Consider the following 19,524-nt stretch of genomic DNA (forward strand, 5'->3'; position numbering starts at 1 on the left):
AAAATGATTAAGTGTAAATTTAAAGTCCCTGTCTTGTATATTGCCTATCCTTGTTTATTGGGTGTAGAGATCTTCTCCATTTCTTAAAAAACCGCATGGTTATCTCTATTATTATAGTTTTATTTTTATTTTTTATATTAATACCCCCTATTTTCGAAATGTAAGCATTTATATCCTATATGCACTCTCAAAATACAGTAACATGCCTCAATAGTTTTTTTTTTTTAAAATGGTCATTTTTGTCGTAACCATAATGTATTATAAATATATTAAAGAGCAAAATTACATACAGTATACCGTTCTTTTTTTTTAAAAAAAAAAAAAACAATACAGTATATTGTTCTGTTATTCAATGTTATTTAACGAGTATAACAAATATTTGTCTGAACTTTTGACATTTTTTTTTTGTTTTTTGTTTCAACAATTTTTTAAAAATACACTAAATGTGGAAGATGAATGAAAAATAATCTCCATAATGTTTTTTTTAAACAAGATTATAGATAAAAAGAATTAAATATAAAAAAGACATCTCAACTATGTTGACACTGTAGTCGCACCATGAATCATATGCAACATTAAAAAGAGAGTATAACTTTGGTCAGCTAGGACAAAACTCAAAAATATACATAAGATGCAAATGTCTCATTGAAAACCTTACCTAAAAATGGAATAAAACGAGGCCGATGACAGAAAACAACAGAAACAAAAATGTTGTAATAATAAACATGATATCTATCAAAACGGGGGGTCCGGCCCTAAACGGGCCGGCCCTAATGGGCTTCAGGCTTTATCGGGCCGGGCCAAAAAAACCGGTTGGAAAAACGGCCTACACGGGCCACGGGCTAATGGGCCGGCCCGTATTAAAAATTACATTTTTTTAATATAAAAAAGTACTATAAAATACTCCCATAAATTATTTTATAAATAATATTTTTAATATGTTTAAATAATGTCTAGCACAAAAATAAATTGTAAACATTTTCGTACACTAGTCGTAAACTAAAACGGCGAAGAAAACAATTTTAAATAAATTAGATACGTTATGGTTATAGATATTTATATATTCGATCTTTAAAATTATAAATAACGAAACGAGTAAATATAATTTTATATTACATTTATGTGTTAATTCATTGAATTTTCACTTTTATTTTTTTACTTTGATAATCAACTAAGTAAAGAATTACTTGAAAAATATATATAATTTATAGGATTTTTTTGTTATGCGGGCTAACGGGCTACCCGCGGCCCGTTCGGGCTAGCCCTAATGGGTACCGGGATTTTTAGGGCTGGGATAAAAAGCCCTATTAAAATTCGGCTCAATATTTAAGGCCCAAACCCTATAATTAATCAGGCTAAACGGCCCGGCCCGTTTTGACAGCTCTACATGATAATCATTAATTACATTTATTTATTGAAGTTATTTTATCATTGTTATGCATAATATCTTGAATAGGTAACGAAGGTAATAATACTTTTTTTTTAAGGAGAAGGTAATAATACTTGTATAGTACTATACTAATGCACTTTTGACCTTGTAATAAATTTATACGCTTAGGTACATAATTATTTTAAAATTTTATTATTTATTTGAACACACAAAAATCATTAATGCACTTTCCAAGATAAGGACAATCTTCACTAGTTTTGCAGCCGATTTTATCTGTATTGTCAAATGAGGAAAAAAGAATGTTACTTAAAGGTGATACAATATTGTGTATAATATAAATTAGAAAATTAAAAAATGTTGTGAAAAGTAACATACGTATACTTGTTTCAAGTAGAAATAGAGAAAGAAAAATGATCAAAACATAAGTAAACATGAAAATTTGAGACATGTTTCCCCCTTTTGAGTGTTATAAACAAAATTGTTTTGGTCACTTTATAGTTGAAAATTCCATGCTTTGTTAAATTCAATTAAGTAGTTTTTGGAACTTAGGACTTGGAAGGGATCATTTAAAAAATTGTAATTAATGTTAAATGTCTATAATCAATATGTCTTGTGTATCCCTTTAGATCACTAAATCGATCAATTAAGTTTTGTAAAGGTTGTACATAAAAATCTTGATGATCATCAAAATGATTTTTATTTATATTTTAGATTTTCAAAATGCATAAGGGCCAAATCCAAAACGAAAAACAGAAGTAATCAATATATATATATATATATATATATATATATATATATATATATATATATCAAAGAGGTGAAAACATTTATTTATTTTTTAAATTAAAGGTACCATAGGAATTTTTTAGACAACATTTTATATCAAAGTAATAAATTTTAACTATAGAAATAATATGAGTTGATCAAATGTTTATTTATCATGCACAAGGAAATACAGATAATTAACTAGTTTTGGGACGTAGTATTTTTATTGTATCGACATAAATGGAAAAAAATGGGGTTTAAATTTAGGTCACTTTTTGTGTAAAACTAATTTTGAGAAAATTACTAGGCTAGAACTGAATTTTTTTTTATTATAAGTTCCAGTTAAAAAAAATGGAATAAATTGTTTTTAAAAAAATAAGTATTATAAAGATCTTTCATTAAAAAAAAAATCTTTCATATATGCCTATTTAAAACATACTTATTTTACTTTATAATATAGTAAATGATAAAGGGTGAAAATGAAATTTAGTTAGACTAATAAGGGTAAAACTGGAATAAAAGATGATAAGTTATAACTTATAATCTATAAGCTCAAACGCTACTTGGAATATCGTCTGAAAAATAAGCTATAAACTCTTTCTGAGAAGACCGTTATCAAACGACGCTTTTTTTTATCAGAAGAACTTATAAACTATCCGCTATAAGTTATAAGCTCGTTTCCTGGTCTTACCAAACATAACCTAAAAAGTTAATTCAAGGTTGCGCTTTCCAAATTATAATTTGACAGTTATACATTTACTAGTATTGCCATCCACTACTATAAAAAGTCTTATTAGCCACCAAAATTCAAGATTATCCATCTAATAGAATTACAATTGGACATATTGAAATTAGTGAGATATAATATCCCTGACAATTTTAAGTCTTGGCGATTAAACCAATCCAAACCTTTTTAGTGTGTTTTGTGCTTACTAACCATTTTACTATAAACTTCTTGTACTTGCAGTGAGTATAATACTAGAAAACTAGGGTTTAGATTGTTTATGAGATGCTTTGAGAGTGATCTCAAGAGTGGTATTTATAACCTTTCACGGGTCTGATTTCGCATGACTTAACCCCCAAGCAAGAGGGGACTTGGAATCTTTTCATAGGTTCCTAGTGTTGGAACAAAATGTGTTTAACTATGAACCTTAAAGAGTTTTGATGATAACAAGGTATTAAAAATTGTAAATTGGACTAGCTAATATTTGTCCAAGTGTACAGAACCATAGTTAAAAATTTACATCATGTAAAGGTTCTGAAGAACAAAAAGAGAGCTAAGGAATCAAGAAAAGGAAGCTTGAAAGCATCTGAAGAAAAGTGCATCTGAACACAAAAGTGCATCTGAAGACAAGTGTGCTCCTGGAGAATGATGACGTCATCAGAAGCTGAACCTCATCAGAAGGTGAAAGTCATCAGAAGCTGAAACTTCATCAGAAGCTGAAAGTCATCAGAAGCGGATAGTTCAGAAGCAACTTTATCAGAAGCTGAAGCTCATTAGAAGCTGATTATCACCACAAGCTGAAGATTCAAAGATCAACACTTCAAAAGCTGTCTATTGGATTCGAAAACACTACAGAAGACTAGTGGATGGTTGCAACGGTCATTTTGGTGAAGATTTGAAGGCCTTGGAAGCTTATCTTCAAAAAGCGTTGACATTGTACTATGTACGAACTGTACAACCACCTTCTCCACTACTCTGTTTTGTGTCTACGCTACAGGACAAGATAACAGCTCCAGAATAACAGCTATGCCTGCAAAGATGTTCCTTCACAATGGGAATGGATTTCAAATTGGTTCTTCATAGGACAACAACCAAATCAGGCAAAAGATCATTGGTGAAAGATCAAGCTTCAACAACGACTCTTTTGATGTGCTGGCAATTTCACAACGTCTCTTTCACACCTCTATATAAAGGAGTGAAGACTTAGAGATTTGGTAATGCTTAACGAAAGACTCTCAACATTTTTACAAGTGCCAAACCTCTGCTGAAATTGTTCTGCATTCACTTAGAATTTCTGTGTCTCAAAGTCATATTTTAGAAATTCCTAAGTCTTAGAGTCTGTATCTGATTTGTATTGTGAGCACCTCTGATTGTATATCAAGTATTCAACCTTAAACAATTTTATGTGTAATATTGTCTAGCTAGAAGTCTCTTGCAGTTGTGCTTGAGCAGGGAAGTCTCTTGATTGTGTTCTTGAGCATATGAAGACTCTTGCAAAGTGTGCTTGAGCAAAGGAAGTCTCTTGCAGGTGTGCTTGAGCAATTGTAATCAGATATTACTCTTAGTGAAATCTCCTTGGAAGTGCAAGGGGGACTGGACTACTTCCGGTTTGTGGAAGGAACTAGTATAATTGCTTTGTGTCTTTCTTCTTCTCTCTCTCTCTCTCTGTTTTATTCCGTTGCGTTCAGATTCTGATTATCACTTCAGAAGCAGTATCACTTAGCTTCTGATCAATGTGTTCAGTTTTTAGGAGAAATGAAGAATTTTTAAAAACACAATTCAACCCCCCTTCTTGTGTTTTTCTCACCTTCACCTAGAAGCTTCTAAGAAGCTGTTGAGGCGGCGCCCTTAGGAGGGACGCGCCTAGGCCTCAGGAGCTCTCACGAGGGCGTTTTGGCCCTTGTGAAGGGCGTCTGATCCCTTAAGAAGGGGGTTTATTCCCTTAGAGAGATATTAACGGTCCACAGCCCCCAAGCACAAGTCTTGGGACAAGACGAAGTGATGAATTTATCTGTCTTAGAGGCTACGCTGTGTGTTGTTTTGTTACATAGTCATCGTGGTGTGATGTCCCTGAAAAGGGGTTCGTACTTAGCATGAGAAAACCTTTTTATGAAGGAACTGTACTTGAAAGGACAGAATGGTGTTCTACATGTCCCCCAAGCACGAGTGTTAATATTAAGCGAAGTGATTAGGATTGTTTTCAGGTCGGGGCGATCTCTCTTTCCTTCTGGCGAGCTGGTCCTTTTGAGAGACTCTTCGTTAATGTTGACGTGTTCTAATCGTGGCATTTTTGGACACGTGTCTCCAATCGTTGAAAAAGTTAACGCGATTCTCGAGTTGGCCTTAAATGTTTAAGTTATAAAAAGGTGCCTTGTCTCTTCATTTCTCTTCTTTTCGCTCCTTCTTCCTCGTTTCATTCTCTCTTTCTTTTAGGGTTTACTTGCTCTGGTTGTTGCGGGGTTTGATTATTTGCTTGCGAAGCTTAAGTTACTTCTACCCAGATATTTCCATGTTTCTTCACTCCATTTTTCATTTTTCGTGTCATTTCGAGTTCATTCGTTTTAGACATGGTTTTAATTAGGGAGTGTGATGAAACAGGTAGGGTTATAGCTCTGACTACTAGGGATGAGAAATCTAGGTTGTGGAGAGATAGTACGAACCATGCAAAACGGCCGGATGGATATGTGAATTGGGTGGTTTTTGAATAGAGAGGCTTAATACATCGTTTGGTCCCTTAACTTATTTTTCATTTTCAATTTGGTCCCCTAACTATAAAGCGTCTCAATTTGGTCCCATAAATCTCATGTCGTTTATTATTTTGGTCCTCTCCGTTAGTATTTTGCAACATCTGTTAACTCATTGACACATAACATTTAAAATTGGTGATCAACGGTTGGATTTAAAAAGCACACATGGAATACCGTGGACTCACAACATATGATAATTTCTATTGTCATCTTCTTCCCTCTTCATCTTCATAGAACCTTCATAGAAAAAAATCCAATTTTTTTTTAAAATCCAATTTTTTTTCTTTCAAAAATTCATCATTTCAATTTCATCAAAAATAATTCTCCCAGAAATTCATCAAAAAATAATTAAACATTTAACTAAACTAATTGGTCTTAACAATTTATGCAATATTGAAATTTTATATTCTGATTCTTTACTTTATCAAAAAATTAATAGAAAGTGTTATTTATGGGTTTCCTGGTTCCATTTCTTCTATTTTCAGGTTTCTTCTTTTGATTCAATCATATCCTGAAACTCACTTTTTGCAAAGAATGGCGGTGAACCACAATCTGGTGTAGTTGTTTTCTATTTCATCATCGTCTTTGTAGCTAGAGAAAATAAATTTTCGTAAATTGAATTTCAGAGTGAGGGTTTTTGGTCTTGTTGAGGTACTCTTGAAGTGTTTTTGAAAGATTTTCGGCATGGCTGTTGGTGGATCCATGGGTTAATGGAATGAGTGATTAAAAGGTTCAAGAGGAGGAAAAAAGTAGTGAACCGTCATAATATTCCTAAAGGCTTAGAAGCCCTCCAGAAGGGTTTGGACTCCCTCTAGAAGGGCTCAGACGCCCTCCAGAAGGGCTATTGAGATCCAGGCGCGTCCTGCTTAGGACGCCGCCTTCCTTAGCTTCCAGAAGCTTCCAGAAATCGCCTAAAGTACATAAATACCCCTGTTGCTTGGGAGCCAAGCAACCGAAACCCAAGCCCATAGCAGCCCTTGAGATCCAATAATCAGTATAACCCTAGATTCTCTTATTGTACTTTTTGCAAGTACTGTTGGCGCTAACCTTGACCACGTTTCTGAATCGTAAATCGCGATTGGTAACCCTAAACCTAAAACCCTCCCGGCGATCTCGAAAAGAATGGCCGGCGAGGACCAAACCATCGTCTGTTTCAATGGAATGGAGCTATCAATTTTTCCCAATCACGCTATCGATTTTAATTCTCAACAAATTCAGTTTCGGTTATCCTGTATCATTATTGTTAATTATTTACTTTTGATTCCTCGGTTTATGTTTATCGTTCTTGTGGTATGCGTATGATGTATCGTCCTTGCGATATGCATATGATGCGCTTATGTGGCAATATGTTTATCGTTCCTATGGTTTTGTCGGATTCGGTCACTTTAAATACGCAAGCTACCTCTGGTTTTTTCTATTTCATGTTAAAATTTTAGATGTACTTCCCGTTTTTTGTTTTACTAGAATAAGTTTACGATAAAGTTTCCGTTTCGACAATTGCAATTCAGATTCAATTTTATTAAAATTATGGTATGTATTTGTTAAGAAATAGCATAATTTCATTCACAATGCTCTCTATTTTCTCTTTCAAAATTTTCAATATAGTTTCTTAATAGTTACAGCAAGTTGCACAGATTCACGTCACCGTAAGCTTGAACATTCTTGGTCCTCTTGTTTTCCTTCATTAATTTATTTTGGTTTTGATTAGTACTTTATTGTCGTACAAGGTCAAAATGATTCTTCAAATTTTAATTGGGGAATCTACAACTCCATGTATATTTATTCAATGGGATAAAGCTAGTTGTTAACTTAGATTTTTACAAAAATAAGTGGGTATATTGTAACAAAATTCATATATTATATATATTAAATAATAATAAATATAATAATAATAATAATAATAAATATAATAATAATAATAAATATAATAATAATAATAATAATAATAATAATAATAATAATAATAATAATAATAATAATAATAATTGTAATAATAATAGTAATAATAACCTTAGTATTGCTTTAATGCAAAATAAGAAAAAAGAAATTCTTTTAAATTAACTTGCACTTTTCTTTGGTAGTAGTTTTAATATTCACTTTAACACTTATTCAAAAAAAAAAAAAATTCACTTTAATACATTCATTTCGTGGATAAGGACTTTGTTGTTTGTAGACCTTTTTTTTCCTTTCTTCAAGTAACATAATAAGTAAAATTCGTCTTTTAAGACAACTAGGTGAAGCTCCAGGGTCTGAACATCAACCCCTACATATTACAATATATATATATTATCTACACCAACTAGGTTATGTTCACAAAAAATTTTAATACATTCTAAAATATAAACAAGAACATATAATAATCACATGAAATTGACATGTGAATATCCTTACTTTTTTTAATGGTTACTTTCCCACTAACTTAAAGTGAAATATTACCAAATTGATCCCACACCCACGGAGTTAGAGACCATAATTTTCATAAAATTGCTTTTTGCACCAAACAACACACACAAAGGAGCTAATTAATATGTTAATTCGTGTCTCACAAAAGTGTTTCATATTTAATGTCACACTTAAGTAAAGTAATATAAAGTTCACTTAGCTTTGAAGCCAAGTAGAATTCGATGGTTACTTGTCTGGCATGCAAAGCTTTACACGTTCTTGTTAAGCTCATTTTTCTCATGTTCTTGGTTTTTAATTCTATCATCTTTTTTGCAGAAATTAACATATATCCCCTCATTTTTTCTGAGTATGTTACAATACTAACTCAATTTATTTGTTACTTTTAATTATCTGATCTTAAATATTTCTCAAAATTTTGTTTCAATTGCTTATGCATTTGATATTCTTGATATCTATTTCTAAACCACATTCTTTGTATAGGATTGAATCGATTGAAGAAATATATGATATGAAGTTGGTTTAATTTGGACAATTGAGGAGCATAGATTCTGTCTATAAAGTGCTACGGTAAGATCTTAATTCTTTGCTTATAAATATATTGTTTTTGGATTTCCATAAGAATTTTGTTAAAATTTTGAGTATTCCTTGCATTTTCATGTAGCAAAGATTAAACAATACAACTTTTATATAAGTGTAATTGCTTCAACTCTGAAAATTCTGGGTTTATTAAAACAAAGCTTGCACTTTCTGAAAATTCCAACTATATACAATGTTGGTTAACGTGGGATTGAGGTTTGGTACATTGACATGTCATATTTTTCTTTATTATTTCTTACCATGTTGCAATTCTTCATCTTACCTAATTTCAAACTAAGATATTTTCATGAAAGAAAAAATTAGGATTCAAATTTATTGCAGAAGCATTTATTTTATAGTTGAATTACATATGACACATATAATAATTTGAGAAAATGCAATTAGTGAACGTTATCAAATGTGTCGTTGTCCCTGTACATGCTACATAGATCAAATGAAAATGTCATTCTGAGTAGTGTAAATAATTTTTTTTTTTTTTCATTTCCAGCTCCTGAAAAACAGATTTGACTATGAAATGCCCTTTTTCTGATTTAACCATAATAAAATTAAATTGGTTCTTATAGCAAAAATTGATGAGGCAAATTTTCCAATAAAATTTGAATGTTTTGTCCTTGAACATAAACAAAATGCCTAATATTTATTTCTAAAATTTTTTCTGCAAATCATACTTTTTTCCAAGAGGCCAATGACATGAGTTATATACAAATCATAATTTTTATTCCTACAAAACATTAACAAGAATAATGTAAGGAAAACAAAATGCCTGAACCACCCAAGTTCAAGTACAACAAACTAAAAAAATATCAAAGATAAAGCTATAATATCAAATGTCTTTATATAATTGTTTTCTATCATAAAGGCCTTTATATTTATTTACATTCTTCTACATACATGATTATGTATAGTTTGCTTTAATACAAAAAACATGTTATTTTTAAACTTTACTTACTTATTTAAATTAATATTAATTTTTAAACTCTTGAATTATGGTGCATCAAACAGTCACAAATTTAAATATAATTAGACAAAAGGGAAAGAAGAATGGCATCTCTCATACCTGGAGTTCTACTGAAGCTTCTCCAAACAATGAACTCTAATGTGAAAGTTCGCGGTGAACACCGCTCAGTCCTTCTGCAAGTGATAAGCATCGTACCTGCATTATCCGGTTCGGAATTATGGCCTAACCACGGTTTCTTCATAAAAGTCTCAGATTCTTCTCATTCAACCTATGTCTCGCTTTCCAAAGAAGACAATGAGCTTATTCTGAATAATAAGTTGCAGCTTGGACAATTCTTTTATATCGATAAGATGGAAGCCGGTACACCTGTTCCAGTTCTTGTAGGGGTTAGGCCTGTTCCTGGAAGACACCCTTTTGAAGGTAACCCTAAGGATTTAATGCAGATGATGGACTCATCGGAGAGTCGAATGCATCCTGAAAACAATGGAGTTGATGGTTCAAAATCGACCGATATAATAGAAGCTAAAGAGAACAGAAGTTCAAGGCAGACGATTGTTATTAAAGAAGAAAAGGTTTGTGTTGAATCAAGGTACATGAAGGGCGTTCTAAATCCAAACTCAAAAGTGAATGTGTCGGATACGAATGTAGGAAGCAAAGGAAATGATTTAGAGAATGGTGTAGATGGTAAGAAAGTGGGATCTACCAAAGGAAAGGAGCTAGAGATTAAAGGTCAGGTATGATTCTTGATCCGGAATTTCAATTTTTGAAGGCTCAAGTATGTGTATAGTTGAAAAACGAAACCTCTCTATTGTGGCTATGGAATAATATTCGGCCTTAACTCTTCGGTCGGTTCCAGGGGAAGGGGCCTTGGTAACCCGGAGTTTGGCCAGGTATGTAGAGTCTAACCAATAATTGTTTTAGGAAGAATTCAAACTCGGATTCTCTTGAACGATTCGTCCTGAACGTGGCTATGAAATAGTTAGAAAATGAAAAAGCATTATTGGAACAAATATGACTAGTCTCTTAAAGTAAAAATATAAAGAATTTCAATTAACATAGAATATTTTTAGATACAACCATTCGAGTTTTGTCTTTTCTTTTCTTTTATCAATCAACAAAAATGTAAAGTTGCATGTTATCGCAAATAAGGATCTCAACAACGTCAACTGATTGATTTAAGCACAACAGGTACCCCCAACAACCTCAACTCGTACTCGATTTGAAGGACTTTCAACGAAGCAAGACGTTTCTCAAACAAACATCCAGGATACAATCATACAACCTTCTAAAAGAACTTCTACCAAGCGGAGTTCTACTAAACAGGAAAATTTGAACTTGAATTTTTTGTCACATAGTCAAGATAAAAGCAATTGTCCTGAGACAATTTCATGGTCCACTTTGCCAGCTAATCTGTTAAAGCCAGGAAAGGTGAACAAATTTTTCATTTCTCCGTCTTAATTTTGTCGATTAGCAAACTCAAATTAGGTAAAATAGACTCTCATTCTTACTTGACCGTCTAACTTTCATTTTATAGGGAATTCTAAGAAGGAAACAATTAGCGTCTAAAGTGGCAATTGAAGCTCAAAAAGAAGCATCTGAAGCAGCAAAGATAGCCAAGTGCTTAAGGTATGTAAAGTTGTAATCAAAACCTTATCACAGAAATAAGAATAAAAAAATATGACATTGGTTATTAGAGACTGAAATAAGTTAATACTTACATCAATCTTTGTGTTTCAGTATATTTGCAAATATATGTTCTTCTGCAGCATCAGAGAACCCTCATGTCATATTGGACAAGTTTTTTGCACTCCAACAGCTCATGGACCAGCCGAATGGTACTACTCAGTTGAAAGCCGAATCTCTTGAATCACATAACATTCAATCTCCTGCAGAAAAACATAAATATGGCAAAAAAACAGGTATAGTACATGCTAAAAACACAATAAAGACTGCAAAATCGTTACCTGAATTATCAGGAAACGAAAAACAAGAATGGGCGAAAGAGAATGGTATAAAACAGATCGATGATCTCAAAGATGTCTTTTTGAATGAAACAAGATTATGGTTCATTAAGTACTTGGAAAAGACATTGGATGCTGGATTTTCTAGGGTTTTCCAAGAGAAGGGTAAGGAAAGTAAGGTTATTGCAGAAAGAGAAATGTCGCACGCCAACCACATAGCGGTGACATTGTCCCACCTTAAGAATGCAAATGAGTGGCTAGAAAAACTGAGAAGAACTTTAAACTCGGAAAGTGAAGGACTGGTCGAGACTATTGACAGACTGAAGCAAAAAATTTATTCTTCTTTGCTTGTACATATTGATTCTGCTGCCGTAGCTTTGGAAAACCGAGTTTGATTCTTGAACAGGAAACTGTTTCAGAAAAACATACTGTAATGCTATTTTACAGTTAAAATTATGTGGTTGAGCCAAACATTTTTAGTGAAAGTTTGGCTTACTCTATTTATAATGCAAAATGATATGTGTGTGATGCAAAATTACATTTCACCTTAAAAATCATGCCATGGCTGAGAATCCAACGCATGACACCGACACAACACTTGTGATTACATACTATCAGACTTCTATTTATCAAATTATTATCGGAGTCCATGAGGTCTGTGTGAGTGCTTCATTCGATGCAATATGATTTTCAGATCGCTACATGTTTTAATCGTGAACGGTGGTATCTGGACAATGTTTAATCAAATGTGATAATCATAAATACTTGGATCTACGGTTATCTTTGATCAGCGGTATTTAAACAATCCTTAAAGAATTCAGCAAAATAACTTTCCTTAGATTGACAGACTGACTTATCTTAATTCCAGTAATAAGAGAGATGATATGCAAGTAGACAATCACAGTCACTGAATTTTTTTTTTTCAAATATGTGAAACTATACAAGAAGAGAATCCTAAAGAGATACAAAATTAGCATAGCATAGCATTATAAGACTTGCCTCTTAAAATCGACAAAATAGGTATGAATATAATCTATAATAGTCAAAGTAAGTTTCAACCGGCCAGGTTTACGAGTATTAGTTTGTTTGAGCAAGAGACTAGGGGCAGTATTTGGACAAATAGCAGCAACACCGTGAAAAACTCTTCTAGAAGAACTTCCTTTGCCTTGTCAACATCCCTAACATCACCATACAAAAACTCTGCAAATTCCTCAATAGAGAATGACACCACAGGCAGAGTTTAATATAATATTAATAGAATGTGAATCATGCATGGCAGAGTTAACCAAGTGAACAAATTCATCGGATTTATCCCTTGACTATCTTATCATGGTTTGTTGGTTTGTTTCATTTCCTTCCTTTTTTTCCTCTGAATTTTACAAATAAATATTAAAAAAAAAAAAGGAGAAAAACTAAGGCCGAGGATGCAACACCCTCGTCGAATCAGACAGAAGCAAGGACTTCAAATCCTCAGGTGGGGAGTTCCAAATCTCCATCTTATTGTCATTATTTGAACCCAATTTTGCTAGATAATCAGCACTCGTGTTCCTTTCTTTAAGAGTGTGAGATAAATTCACCTCCCAATCCATAATCATCAACTCTTTAATGTTTGCTATCATTGAAGCATAAGAATGAAACTTATCGAAAGGCTTATAAATGAGATCGATAACAGCTTTGGAATCTGAATAACAACAGATATAGGTGCAACCATTGTTCTTAGCAAGATTTAAGCCATGATAAACAGCCATGAGTCTTGCGTAGGCGCTATTGGCTATCCCAAGGAAGCAATTGAAACCAATCACCCAACTACCATCACCTCTTCTAGTTAGGCCTCCCGCTCCAGCATGGCCCGAATCACCAAGGCAGCTCCCATCCACGTTAGGGACAAAACAATTCTCTTTAGAAGGGTGCCAAGAAATCCACCTTGTAGCATTGTGAGAATAATTTAACAAATTGCAAATATAAAAAGGTGAAAATATAAAATAAAATAAAATAAAAACTAACTCGAATTTTGCGATGATATGAAAATTAAATTGAATATTACCGGTGGAATGAGCGGTGTTGGTTGAGTGGGAGGATGGTGGTTGAATTGAGGACCTTGACCACGACCGAGAAGCAACTGATTGAAAGTAATATTCAATCTGCCAGGTTCACGGAGATTAGTTTCTTCGACCAAACGGCTAGGTGAAGTATCTGGATGAATAGCAGTGATGCCATGAAAGATGTTTTTAGACTTGCAACCAAAGATCAAAACATCTCCAGATTCCAAAAGAACTTTATTTGCCTTGTCAATATCCCTTTCGTCACCATACAAAAACTCTGCGGTGTCTCCAATAGAGAATGACAAGGAAAGATGGAGAGGCTTTGAATCCATTACTATTCACTATACCTCCATTTTTAAGACAAGTCTCATTTTTGTCCACCATTCATAGTATTGCAAGAACATTCTTGAGATGAAAATTACTAGCGAATAGCGATTTGGCACATGCCATGCAATTCTCATTGTTAAATACACCCCAAATATTGTTGTACCTAACTGTTATAAACACTGGTAAATACAAGAACTTTGTGCAATATACTCAATAACTTGGAAAAGCTATTTTCTTATACTATTCTAATTAACACCCATGTAAACATAAGCTAAATTATCACCAACACGTATCAAATCTTGTTCCCATAACTGTGATATGGTATCATTAAAGTTTAGGCACACATGAAGATATATTCATAAGAACTAATGGGACAGATATCAAATCTCATCCTCACGACCAGTTGGTGGTATGGTATCTTGTTGGATCTCATTTTAAAAGGTAGTTTGAAAGGATGAGGGTACTCAAACATATAAATACACTCAACAACCCAAGAATCTGAGCAATGTCAGACTAGAAACAAACTACAAACAACTTCAAAACCAACTTCAACACCCACCTGCCTAGCGTGGGTCTGGGTCAAATTTCCACGTTGCTATCATTACCTGTCCCTGATACCATGTAAAACAGGCTTCGATCTCATCCTAAAATCTAGCTCAAAGGATAAGAGTACTCAAACATATTTATATACTCAACAATCCGGAAACCTGAGCAATGTGAAGCTAGAAACAAGCTACAATTATCTTGAGAACCAACTTATAGACACACCTTCACGCCTAGCGTGGGACTGAGTTCAATTCTCTCATTGCAATCTTTATCTTTTGAAGTTGGATTTCAATGTGGGAATTGGACCCAGTCCCACGCTAGGCGTGAGGGCGTGTGTTGAAGTTGGTTTTCAAGATAATTGTAGCTTGTTTCTAGCCGCAGATTGCTAGGGTTTCCGAGCTATTAAGTATAAATATGCTTGATGATTACCCTCATCTTTTGAGATATCTTTTGCATTGAGATCTAATCCCATTTTACATGGTATTAAAGCCGGTTTAAGGATTGCAATGTGGAAATTGGACTCAGGCCCATGCTAGGTGTGAGGGTGGGTGTTGAAATTAGTTTTGAAGTTTTTTGTAGTTTGTTTCTAGTCTCACATTGCTCAACTCTCAGGCTGTTGAGTGTATAAATATATTTGAGTACCCTTATCCTTTAAGTAACCTTTTAGGATGAGATTCAAGCCCATTTTACAAGTTTCATTTGGTTTTGCGTATTAATAGTATTGTACACAACACCTAGACCTATTTTATCCCAAACGAGACACAACGATAAATGTTTACCACCTTCCAACTTTTCCCAACCATTGAGTATATTGCACAAAACTCTTAGGTTCACCATTGTGTTTCTAAGACTTTATTGCAATATTTGGGGTATGTTTAACAATGTGATCTGCATGAGATATGTGAAAGTTGTTAGTGATTTTCCTCTCAAGGATATTCTTGCAGGACTTACAAATGGAAGAAATTAAAAGAATAAGACTTGGATTCAAGGCCTCTCCTTGACCTCATCGCCCTTTGTATTCCAACCCTAGATGGTTTCAATTTAGCGGTAGCACTAATCATTTCAGATTTAGCGTCCTACAAAATAGAGAAGATATAAATTATAATATCGTAAGAATGATATATATATATATATATATATATATATATATATATATATATATATATATATATATATATGTATATGTATATGTATATGTATATGTATATGTTTATGTTTATGTTTATGTTTATCACCATCCTTATATGTAATGCACATACTGAAAATATCAATAATTTTGGGGAGGGAAAGAGAGTGAGGAAAAGTGTGACTAAATGCAGAAGAACTAATTAAATCCATCTAAAGTAAATAGATGTCCTAGAAAATAAAATTAATCTCTTAAAATAAATGAAACTAATGGTTTGAAATCCATCTAAAGTAAATGTCCTAGAAGATAAAATTGAATCTCTAAAAATAAATTAAACTAATAGCTTAGATCTAAGAAATATATATTCATATATCAACAAAAACAAAAGTATATTGTTCTAACATAAATGATTTTTACTATCGGTAAAATAAGATATTCATATTGGTATCCTTCATTGATACCTCATTGACATACCTTGGGTAATTCATTGATTTGATGGAGATATATGATTAGGTTTATAAGAACATCTTCATCGCGATCTTCACACTCACCTTTATCCAGTACTATATAACCTACATCAGATCGGTTGGTCAAACAGTTACCAAACATCGAGATTCAAGTTGATCAAGCTATCAGATCTAAAAATTTATTAGATGAGCATTTGTCTCACTGAATTAAACTAGATTGAAACATCACAATCGAAGTTGTTGGATGAATCACATAAGCAATCATCGATTGACTCAAAGAGGTATTGAGATGTTAGAAAAAATTATTAGTAAATAAGGAATCTTTAGGAGAACATTAGAAAGGAAAAATATATCATGAAAATGTGTAAGAAAAAATAAGTGACTAAGAAATAAAGAAGAATCACTCTAGAGGAGAAGAAAAGTTGAAGAAGAAAACATGAGGCGCCGACGATTATATAGAACATGTGACAAAAAATAAGACGAGTATTTAGGGTTAGTGACACGGGCTTGGGCCTAGGTATGTTTGAACAAATTGGTTGGGCAAGCCCAAACCACAAGCCACATTTGACTTATTTATAAATATATAGAGTATTACTTTTCCCACCCTATAGATTTCTCGCGCGCCCTATTGTTTTTCTTCCAAAAATACCCCTATCCGGATTTTATATTCCGAATTGTATTGTTAGTGATTTTCGGATTTTAAAATCCGGAATGCTCTTTCTCCATAATTTTTTCATTTTTAGCTTTCAAATTCATAAAATTAATGCAAATAAAAATATAACACGGAAATAAAAAAGACAAAAAGATAAAAACAACTCATTTTATTGATATATGAATAATACATTATAATAATGTTGAAGCTTTTTAAGCTTATTACATAAGAACCTAAACTATTTCTATTCTTATTACATAAAAACATAAAACTATTTCTAATCTTATTACATAAGAACCTAAAGCTATATCTAATCTCCTAAGAGCCCAAGAAGAGGGAAGCCATAGGACATACCTGTAGCTTCACCGTTGGAGGGGAAACAGGGGAGGAGGAAAGAGGAGGGCGGGAAGAAGAAAACAATGTTGCTGACAGGGGAGGGGGCTTGTTCAATCCCCATTGACCGTTCATACAATCCCTGAAAATTTCCAAAGATGCCTCTTTCTATGAAAGGCCAACAATGGAAAACCATGGTTGTAGAAGGAAGAGGAGGAGAGGGTGGGAGAGAATGGTGTGAGAAATGGTGGGGTTTAAAGGGTATTTATAGGAAGGGAGTGTCAACATAGGGAGCATCTACCATTAATCGGGTCAAAAAACGTGTAAAAACACGTTTTGTAAGCTGATCACCGCCCAAAACATTTTCTTTGTGGTGCAGACCACCGGCCAACTGAGTTTGATGCAGTCCGGATTATATAATCCGGATTGTACATGGGTTCCGGAGTATATAATCCAAATAAATACGATACTGCGTGAAACAAAGGGAAACTTGGGACTTTTTGTAGGGTGAGGGTTGGTTCGGATTTTATAATCCGGATTGCTTCAAAAAATTTATATCGATTTTGTCTTGATTTTAAAATCCGAAAACTACTAATAATCTGGTTCGGAAATTATAATCCGAACCAGGGGTATTTTTGAAATTTTTTGCAGGGCGCGTGAGAAGGCAGCAAGGTGGGAAAAGTAATACTCATATATATAAGCATACATATTAAATTTCGGAAATTAGTCTCTCTAAATTTAGAGCATACAGGATTTAGTGAGACTCTTTTAAATTTCAATCAATTATATAGCATTTGTTGAGAAGAATGTTAGTTCATTTAAAAAAAAACAGAGAGAAGAACTTGTTAGTGTGTTAATATTGTACCCAAAAAAAGTGTGCGTGTGTGTTAAGAATGAATGAAAGGTCTTGTAGTATTTTTTATAAATAAGGAAGATGATAGTGAGAATTCAAAGAGAGTTCCTTTGTGGAGGAGTCATGGGAGAAAGAAAAGTGTGTCGGGTGAAGTGGAAGACAGTTTGTCAACCAAAAGAAAATTGAGGTTTAGGGGTGAGGGATATCCGCATATTGAATGTGAGTCTTTTAGCTAAATGGAGATTGAGATTGCTTACTTGTAAGAACGCTTTTCGGAAAGAGGTGCTTATAGCAAAATACAGTAACATTATTAGCGGTGTGGTGGATTTAGGAGGGGTGATTTGGCTTAGAGTGGGGGATGAAGGGTTCACAAAATTTTGGAAAGATTGTTGGGTGGGGGAAATGCCTCTTTGTCATCGATTTCCACGGCTTTTCTTGTTGTCAAACCAAAAAGAAGCCAAGGTAAAGGATATATGGTATGAGGAGGAAGGGGGTTGGTGCGAAACTTTGAGTGGCGTCGGAAGTTGTTTGTTTGGGAGGGAGAGGCGCTGAATTCATTTATAGCAGTGTTGAACAAGTATCAGTGGGCTCTTGGCGAAGATAGGTGGGAATGGAGAGCAGAGGAGGAGAGCAGCTCTTGGCGAAGATAGGTGGGAACGGAAAGCAGTGGAGGAGGGCCTTTTTACAGTTAAGTCCGCTTATAAGTCACTTGAAAGAAGGTTTGTTCTAGAAATGAATTTGAGTGTCCTAGAGAAGGGATAAGTCACTTGAAAGAAGGTTTGTTCTAGAAAGGAATTTGAGTGTTCTAGAGAAGGGAGTGTTTCAATCGATTAGGAAAAGTCTGGCCCCTTTGAAGTCACTTGAAAGAAGGTTTGTTCTAGAAATGAATTTGTGTGTTCTAGAGAAGGGATAAGTCACTTGAAAGAAGGTTTGTTCTAGAAAGGAATTTGAGTGTTCTAGAGAAGGGAGTGTTTCAATCGATTAGGAAAAGTTTGGCCCCTTTGAAATTGAAAGTGGTGGCTTATTCTTGGCAGTTGCTTCTCGACCGGATAGCAAAGCGTAATAATATTCCAACGGAGGCTGTTTGGGTTGTCACGAATATCGGTGTCTAACTCATCCTTACAAAACCGGCTTGTACGGGGAGGAGTGCCTCCTCTTTATAAACTCTTCTCATAACGGAGGCTGTTTGGGTTGTCACGAATATCGGTGTCTAACTCATCCTTACAAAACCGGCTTGTACGGGGAGGAGTGCCTCCTCTTTATAAACTCTTCTCATAAACTCTTTCTTCTCAAGAATCTTATCTATCCGATGTGGGACTAAATCCCACCGAGTGTTGGCCGCTAACACACCCCGTCACGCTTCAGCCCGGCCCAATTTGCCTAAAGCGTGGACGATGCAGGAAGCCCAACGATGGACCCGATAGGCTCTGATACCATGAAACGAATATCGAGGCCTTACTCATCCTTACAAAACCGGCTTGTACGGTGAGGAGTGCCTCCTCTTTATAAACTCTTCCCAAGAATCCTATCCATCCGATGTGGGACTAAATCCCACCGAGTGTTGGCCGCTAACTCATTGTGAGTTTGAGGGTAGATGTTAAATAATAAAGTATTGAGCTTACGTTATTGGGCT

General features: G+C 34.0%; 1 protein-coding gene and 2 long non-coding RNA genes across 4 annotated transcripts; 1 reads left to right on the plus strand and 2 right to left on the minus strand.

Moving 5' to 3' along the window:
* Positions 1 to 1,535: 1,535 nt before the first annotated feature.
* On the minus strand, positions 1,536 to 1,893 carry LOC146916611 (uncharacterized). The gene is made up of 2 exons (XR_015013955.1): positions 1,766 to 1,893; positions 1,536 to 1,663 (listed from the first exon to the last, which is right to left on the minus strand). It is a non-coding gene; the product is annotated as an uncharacterized LOC146916611 (long non-coding RNA).
* Positions 1,894 to 8,292: 6,399 nt separating this feature from the next.
* Positions 8,293 to 12,080, plus strand: LOC146916612 (protein CORTICAL MICROTUBULE DISORDERING 1). 2 transcript variants are annotated; one of them, XM_085718637.1, is made up of 6 exons: positions 8,293 to 8,375; positions 8,510 to 8,596; positions 9,629 to 10,318; positions 10,773 to 11,012; positions 11,119 to 11,210; positions 11,322 to 12,080. In XM_085718637.1, the coding sequence occupies exons 3-6, from the start codon at positions 9,668 to 9,670 to the stop codon at positions 11,938 to 11,940; spliced, it is 1,602 nt and encodes a 533-aa protein (XP_085574763.1). In that variant the 5' UTR covers positions 8,293 to 8,375; positions 8,510 to 8,596; positions 9,629 to 9,667; the 3' UTR covers positions 11,941 to 12,080. The 2 variants fall into 2 exon arrangements, with proteins under 2 accessions (XP_085574763.1, XP_085574764.1); XM_085718638.1 differs by lacking the exon at positions 10,773 to 11,012.
* A 1,129-nt stretch (positions 12,081 to 13,209) lies between these two features.
* LOC146916613 (uncharacterized) lies at positions 13,210 to 13,726 on the minus strand. Its single transcript, XR_015015164.1, has 2 exons — positions 13,590 to 13,726; positions 13,210 to 13,468 (listed from the first exon to the last, which is right to left on the minus strand). It is a non-coding gene; the product is annotated as an uncharacterized LOC146916613 (long non-coding RNA).
* Between the last annotated feature and the right edge of the window lie 5,798 nt (positions 13,727 to 19,524).

The sequence above is a fragment of the Medicago sativa genome, chromosome 6 (assembly GCF_051527215.1).
Source record: "Medicago sativa cultivar Bolivia chromosome 6, Bolivia_mono, whole genome shotgun sequence".
Lineage (NCBI taxonomy): Eukaryota > Viridiplantae > Streptophyta > Magnoliopsida > Fabales > Fabaceae > Medicago > Medicago sativa.